The sequence below is a fragment of the Octodon degus genome, unplaced genomic scaffold, assembly GCF_000260255.1.
Source record: "Octodon degus isolate 3935 unplaced genomic scaffold, OctDeg1.0 scaffold00065, whole genome shotgun sequence".
NCBI lineage: Eukaryota > Metazoa > Chordata > Mammalia > Rodentia > Octodontidae > Octodon > Octodon degus.
Window position 1 is genome coordinate 10,976,121 of NW_004524641.1, and position 8,242 is coordinate 10,984,362.

Below are 8,242 nucleotides of genomic sequence, written 5' to 3' on the forward strand. Positions count from 1 at the left end.
TGTGTGTGTGTGTGTCTCTGTGTGTGTCTGTCTGTCTCACTATGCAGTTCAGCCTGGCTTTGAACTTAACTGTATATCCCAGGCTAGCCTCAAACTCGTAGTGATCCTCTTGTTGCAGCTTCCTGAGTGTTAGGATTATAGGAGTGTGCCACCATTGTTGGCTAACACCCATTCTTTTTTTTTTTTTTTTTGAAATGAACTCAGGACCTTGTGCTCTCCAGGCAGCCCTTGTGTTGCTGAGCTGTCTCTCCCCAGCCCTAAAACCTGTTTTTAGAGATAATGAATTTGAGACTTGTGAGATAAAGTGGACTGTGAAGGACTCACAGATATGCAGATTCCAGGCCTCCCACATGCAAAGCTTGTGTCCCTCTCGAGTGTGCACTTTGTACTTTTGTATTCTCTTTGCAAAATAATATAAGAAACTATTTTAAAACTGATAATATAATTGTTAAGAAATCCTGTCATCCTATAGAGAGAAACTGTGACTTTTCTAATAAATTTATATCAGCCTGAATCTTTGGCATTAGGTTTTGAAAAGCTGTTTTTTTCCTAATGACTTTTTCATTTAAAATGATACGATGTGGTCACATTTCAGAGTTACGTTTTGGAAATGACTAATTCTCATTGTTAGGGAGTATATGAGAGAGAAAAAGTTATTTTTGTTTTGTTTTGTTCTCCCTAAACTTACTATTGTGCCAGTCCTCAGAAATTAAAGAAAAAAAATAAAAAGACGCTTTGAGTAAGATACTATTGGAGAGTTACATTGACTTGGATTCTTTTTTTATCCAGGGTGAAATGGTTTACTGCCAGTTTATATATCCAGAGAGTGATCCTAGATGTTTACTTTGGAGGGAAAGAGAGTGATTAAAATCTATTTTTTTTTTTTTGCTCATAATTTATTATTTCAGCAGTATTCAATACATTGTGTATAACCTTTATTCAGTGTCTTTTTAAAAGGAATCTGTTGGGTGACAATATTTTGGGTCCTAAATTCTAGAACATTGGTTTTCTGGTTTGAATACCCATATTAATGCCATTTGTATTTGTGAATTTGATTACATGTGAATAACTGAACTTTTAACTATTAATTAGATGAGTCATACAGTAAATTTGGTGAGCCCAATAGCCTATACAGAAGATGGAATTAATTGTAGCTTAGCTCTAAAAAAATCTGTACTAAATCCTTCTAAGTCATGTGATTTGTCCCAGTGTTAACATGTTTGATTTATTGTCTTTTTCCTAGGTATATATTTTTCAGTGATTGGTTCCGTCCTGCTAAAATCATGAGAGCATGGGCAGATGGATCTCACCTTGAGCCTATAGTGAACAGGACGCTTGGGTGGCCCAATGGATTGGCCATTGATTGGGAGTAAGTGGGAGTCATCCCGTATTACTGAATTCCCAATAGAACACAGATGAGGCATTCTAGGAGGATGTGATGGTGTTGAGCCTGATACATTTTTAAATCAATTGGTTATGGGATAAGGATGTTGAGTGATATAAGGACACACAGAGCACAAACACAGCTGTTCACTACTAGTGAAGTGAAAAACCAGTGCATTCATACATATGCTTAGGAACTTGCTAGAAGCAGCTCAATGACAGGACTTAATTGAGGGTCAAGATGAGTTCCAAGTCCCATTAGAAGTTTGATAGGGATTTGATGAAATGCAGATTGTGTGTAACTTCTTACATGGGGCATCTTGAGAGTAGGAAAGTTTTGTAATCAACAAAATGTGCATATACTCTTATGTACTTTGGAAAAATTTTTGTTTATTTATGATTACTTTTTGATTTTTTTGAGACTGGGTCTCAATATACAGTTTAGGATAGAATGAACTACATAGCTCAGGCTGGCCTTGGATTTGCAGCAGTTCTCTTGCCTCAGATTGCAGGCATATCACCATATGCTCCTGAGAATTCTTTTTTGATACTGAGAGTCGAACTCAGGATCTTGTGTTTGCCAAACAGGTTCTGTGCCTCTAAGCTATATCCCCAACCTTCTACTGAAAATTTTCATAGTGTAAGGCATAGTTTTCAAGAATTGATGATCTACCTAGGACTGTAGCCAAGAAATAGGCTATATACATTTACCTTTTAAATAAAGATTAATCAGATTGCTACTAAGATTTTTCTTAGTTGGTTGATCTCACAATGAAAAAAATAAAATTCCTAGTTTAGTCAGGTTCTAAATTCCACACTGGCAGTTCCAGCTCTTTGAGAGACTGAGCCAGGAGGATTTCAAATCTGAGCAGTTTAGTAAGGCCCTGCCTCAGAATTAACAAAAATATTTCAAGGGGATAGGGATGTAGCTGGGTGGTCAGCCGCCCAGGAATTGAGCACTAGTATCCTACCCACTCCTCAGGAAACCTAGCACTTCAAGTTAGCTAAGATAATTGAAGCCATTTGATGAAAGTGGATTAAATTTTTTTTAAAATTTAATTTAATTTAATTTTATTGAGAAACAAATAGCAATGAGACAGTTTCAAACCAAATTGGTAGGACAGTTTCAATAATTAACACATTGTATGCATTCTTCCTAGTGGTTAATTGCTGTACAAGATGCGGACATGATATCCTGTTTACAAATACCATTAGAACAAATCCCTCTATTCATTAAGAGAATATAACTATTTATCTATCCCAACCATTTTGAATACACAGATACAAAATGGACATTCATCTGTATCCCCTTTTTTTGTTAAGTTCCGTTATTTGAATATTATAGGTGTGTAAACTTAGCAAAATATTCTAAAAGAGTCCAGTAGCCCATAATAGTATTGGGACTTCCGCTTCACTGGCAGTGTCAGAAATTGTTGACCTGGGTCCCTTATAGCTCAACATAACAGTATGGCTTTACTTCTTATACTTCGTTTTTATACTTTTCTGCTGGATGGTTAAGACCAAGGTAAAGCAGGACCTATGCAACAAGAGTTGTAGCTTTTGGGTCTGATAAGGTCAGTGAAATCCCCTCAGGGTTTATCCTGAGCTCCTGTGTCTTAGATTGTAGAACCTTTGTCAGTGTCAGCCATGTGGAGGAGTCACGGCCATTGCTTGGCCAATGTGCTCTCTGTGAAAGCCTGAGAGAATGTTTTCTCTCCATGTGACTCTCCTTAGGCACACTCTACATCATCAATTACTTTCCTCTTTGGCCACATAATCTCCTTGATCAGAAAATTTGGGACACTACTGAGTTACATGATGTTACAGTACAAGTTCTCATATGTCCTGAGTCTTAACTGACCTTGGAAGGCTAGGGCCAAAATGTTGGCTTTCCTTGCAGCCCTCCTTTTTCTCTAATTTTGGTCTGCAAACTTAGGTTGTTAACCCTCCAGAAGACAAGCTTATTATTACCATACAACCTAGGCTGTTAAGCTTAAACTCACTATCTGTCTGAATAAAAATTTTTAATAATTGAAATTTCAGTTTAAGGACTTTGTTAAATAGGCCCATTGATCATACCGATCTTGAATGCCTTAAATGTAAAAGGTGCTCTGCCAATTTGTGGATAGCAGGTAACAAGTATTTTATCATTTTAGGGCTTCACGACTGTACTGGGTAGATGCCCTTTTTGATAAAATTGAGCACAGCACTTTTGATGGTTTAGATAGAAGAAGACTGGGCCATATAGAGCAGATGACCCATCCATTTGGACTTGCTGTCTTTAAAGGTATGTTTTGAAGCAGTAACAGCATGCGGTGTTTTGTACCTCCTAACAGTAAGCTCCTCCTTGTTTGACATTCTCACGATTCCCAAAAAGCTTGTTACTTTACAATGATACTGTTCCATGTCAAAAAAACATTTTTGTTGTGTTGATGGGAAATTTTACTTTTAGAGTGGCTTGGTTTGGGTGATAATAATATAGACAACTTACTGTATATGGACATAGTACTTTGTAAATTCTGTTTATGATATAATATGAAGTATAGTGTGTACCTCATTATATAAATGTCACATGATAAATTACTACCTTCGTCATTTTTTGAGAATAAAATAGCAAGAGCTGTTTATAGTAACTATTGTAGAATGTTGTTCTCCAAGGTTTGCCAGAACCTCATCAAAAGTGTTGTAGGAAAACAATCACATATTTTCATAAACTGTGTGCTTTTGTAGTAAAACATGACAGATATCACCTTTGTTGTATTGATATATTGAGGTATGATTTATGAAAAACAGATACGATATTTTCTTAGCCTTTCCTGATTTTCATGCTACCAGTAAAGCCTGCTGGGAAGTTACGAGAGACTGGGCATCGGCAGCCACGGTGACTGCAGGCAGTGCTTTGGCCTGCCTTCTCTCACTCCCACTCCCCCTTCTTTAGGAGATGGGGGTCTGACCATGCAGTTCAGGGTGGCCTTGAACTCACGTAGCCCCTGCTGGCCTCAAACTCACAACAATCCTCCCGCCTCAACCTCCCAAATGCTGGGAGGACAGGCATGTGCAGAACACACCTGGCTGCTCTCAACTCTTCTGAGTGTAGGTGTGTTCTGTGAATTTAATTGCTGGGAATGAAAATATAACAGGCCCCAGTGAAACAGGAGGCTTGTTTAGCCCTGAAGACAGGGCTATGTGGATGGTTGTATCATTTGTGCACTGCACAAAAATGCTAGGCCAAGGGGCCAGCGAGACAGCTCAGCAGACTAAGTGCCTGCTTAAGCAAGCACAGGGACCAGGGTTCAGTCCCCAACACCACCTGCTGCATCAGCCCCACCCCTGGATATGATGTCTGGACGTGATGATGTACACCTGTAATCCCAGTGCTGGGGAGGCTGAATGTAGGATGACAACTACAATAGACTTCTTAGAGCTGTGTAGTGAGACCCTGTGTCAAATACATTAAAAAAAAAAAAAAAAAAAAAAAAAAAGGCTAAAAAACATCAACAAAAAAAAGCAGGCCAAGAGAGTGAGGAGAGATTGACAAACCAAAATTAGACTTGTGTGAGAGTTGATACCTTGTATGGAGCTTTAGAGACCCTCTGTATAGGCTAGCTATCTCTGGCTTGAAACATCTTACTTATTAATAATGAGATCATGCTTTTAAGAAAACTAAATTACAAACTCAAAACTTTCTCACATACATAGTGTAGGATGAATAGTTAACATATATACTGTATATTCCATCCTGTTATGTGTGATATTTAAAAATATTTAAGAAATGCTCTGAAATTTTGGTGGGACAGGTCAAGTATCAACAGTTACCCACCGTCCTGCACTACTCCCTTTTCTCTGGTGATGTCTGACTCCTCACTATTCAAGACATTGGAACAATGTAAGAATGTTATGTTTCCTCTGCTTTGTCATGGAATACTTTGGGATTAAAATTTTTAAAGTATAGTTTTAGTACCTTTTGGTTTCATCACTATGAAAAAAATTTGAGTGCATACTCATGAGAACTACACAGCATTCTCTGGATGATAGAAATTAGTTTCTTCCAACCTTGGCTTTTACTGAGGTTTCTTACAGGAAGTTCTTTTACTGTGTAATGCCAGGGAAATTAGGCATCTTATTTACTGAAAGACTAGATCTTCTTGCTTATGCATTGCATGGGACTGAAAGATTGATTGAACTCCTTGTTCATGTAGATAGATAATTAAAATGCCTTCTAGTCAGTGGAGCTAGGAAATCGAATAATAATAATAATTTTGGTTATAATAATAATATAATATTTATTATTTAATAATTATTATTACATAATAATTATAATTTATTATTATTATTATTATTATTATTATTATTTTGGTCTTTTAGAGACAGAGTCTCTATGCAGTTAAAGCTGACCTTGAAAACTCACCTTGTAGCCCAGGCTGGTCTCAAACTTGCAGTGATCCTCCTGCCTCAGCTCCCGAGTGCTAGGATTACAGGCATGTGCCATCATGCCCAGCCATAAGGTGCTAATAAATTATTGTTAAAGAGAAGACCCACCTTGATTCAGTTCTTTATTTGGGACACTGTTAGAACTGATACATTTACTTTTCTGTGTCAGTAGTTGTTACAAAGAGGATATGATTAAATTTTTGTTATTTCAAATCTTACATTGCCTCTTTTGCCATTCTGAGTGTCAAGGGACATTGTGTTGATATTGTTACTGATCACCAAGCATATAATGCAAGTTCCTTTTAGGGCTAGATCTGTGCTTTTCTTTCTTAACAATGTCTTAGGGAAACAGAATGAAAAAGAAGTATTATTGTAGACTATGGAATGTTTGACTTAGACGAGATCTTTTTGATTTTTATTTTCCTAGCACTCTCTATTAAACTTGAACTCGGGCCTTCTCACATGCTGGGCAAGCATTTGCCACTGAGCTATTGCCTTAGTTCTTTGCAGAAATCTTAGTTATAATTTCTTCCCACAGTTAAGTATTTGTGTAGGCACCTAACATTCCTTCCTGGGATAAGAGCTCAGTATTATGAGGCCTCAATGCTTTATTAAAGAAATTTTAAATTTTTTATTTTTCCTTATGAAAACTTTTCTTTTTGACTTATGAAAATTTAAACCTAAATGTTATTAAATGCTGTCTTCAAACTTCTTATTGCTTGCCTTAACCTAAACCATGATATCAATAATTTAATTTCCAAAGAGCATTTTTGGAGGGTAACTAGACCTGGAAAATGGCCACAGAAACCGATTATGGATATTTATGTGAGAAGATTCTTACATTTTCTAGCCTATGGCCTTGGCCCTGGTAATTTGTTTATGAGGATGCCTTGACTGGAAACACTCATTTTTAATTTCTTCTTAGATCATGTGTACTTTACTGACTGGAGACTGGGTGCTGTTGTTCAAGTCAGGAAACTGGACGGTGGAGACATGAGAGTCATTCGAAGTGGCATCAGCAGGGTGATGCATGTGAAAGCCTATGATGCGGACCTCCAGACTGGTGAGTGAGGCTGTCAGGCTTGTCATATGTAGGTATTTATTTGATATGGTGACTCGTCCTCACTTCAAGTACTTGTTTACCAGAGCTACTCATGATGTTGACATCCCTGTCACCCGAGTAGTTTCACATCATAAGACTTGAAATATCTGTTCAACTCTGCAAACTCTAAAACTGTTATCGGGAAAGACGTTTGAGCACTTCTTTGTGTTTTAAGTGAAAGGTTGTACTTGGCGGGCTTTCTAAGAAGATGCTTGCTACTTTTTAATGTTTAAAATAGTCTTAATTTAAACTTTCCTTTGCAAGTCAAACCCAGGATGAACCTAATCTGAGTGTGCCTGTTGCAGGGGCGAACCAGTGCAATCAGCCTACCCATCCCAATGGCGACTGTAGCCACTTCTGCTTCCCTGTGCCGAATTTCCAGCGGGTGTGTGCGTGTCCCTACGGCATGAGATTGACTTCCAACCACTTGACGTGTGAGGGGGACCCTGTCCACGAACCACCCACAGAACAGTGTGGCACCTTTTCCTTCCCCTGTAGCAATGGCAGATGTGTGCCCAGTTCCTCCCGCTGTGACGGGGTGGATGACTGCCATGATAACAGTGACGAGCATCAGTGTGGCACAGCTAGTAAGTAGCCACACGCTGGAGATGCTTCCTGAGCAGAGAGAGCAGGGAGGGGTGGCCTTCACACACAGGAGAAGCTCAGGCTGCATGTATGGGCAAGAGTGTCCTTTAGAATTTCAGATGCTTAGTGTGCACTTCAAAGGCATTTAGGGAACTCAGCATAAATATCATCCATAGGCAGTGTTAGGTAGGGTGATTTTTAGCATCGATTTAGATTACCTTTAAGAAAATTGCTTTTGAAATTCGCTGTTTGGACCAAGGTAGAGTTGTTACATCTTGATAAACTCTTCAAAAAGTCACATCAGGACTGGAGATGTGGCTCAGGGCTACAGCACTTGCCCAGCATGTGTGAAGCCCTGGCTGCCACCCTGGTGTGGTTAGAAAGACCTTGAAAATAAAAAAGTCATACCAAAATCAATTGCATATAGTTTTTAGTATGTGAGAGAACAGAGTAAGAGAATAGGAACCTGGGATTGCAGCCTTTGAAAAATCTCATGTGCTGTATTTGTTTTTCCCACCTTTTGAAGCAAAAATAAGTTAGGATGAAATGGCTGTCTTAACCCTTATATTCTGAAATCCTGGAGCCTAATAAATGGAGTCAAATTTAAAAAATAGAAGGTGGTTGAAATCTCAGTAATCTATCAAGGTTAGTAAATAATAAGGGTGACCTGTTGTTTTGGAGAGAGAATAGTGACAGATTTGGGAAGTAGAAGTGCTCACTTGTATGTTTTTTTTTTTTTTT

At 38.2% G+C, this 8,242-nt stretch overlaps 1 protein-coding gene across 1 annotated transcript in view; it reads left to right on the forward strand.

Annotated features, from left to right (window-relative positions):
• Positions 1-8,242, forward strand: part of Lrp2 (LDL receptor related protein 2) — a 207,114-nt gene that overhangs the window by 82,696 nt on the left and 116,176 nt on the right. Inside the window, exons 18-21 of the mRNA XM_023719208.1 lie at positions 1,244-1,369; positions 3,540-3,670; positions 6,740-6,877; positions 7,222-7,503. Of these exons, the coding sequence (XP_023574976.1) occupies positions 1,244-1,369; positions 3,540-3,670; positions 6,740-6,877; positions 7,222-7,503 (677 nt within the window). The remainder of the gene's footprint in view (positions 1-1,243; positions 1,370-3,539; positions 3,671-6,739; positions 6,878-7,221; positions 7,504-8,242) is intronic.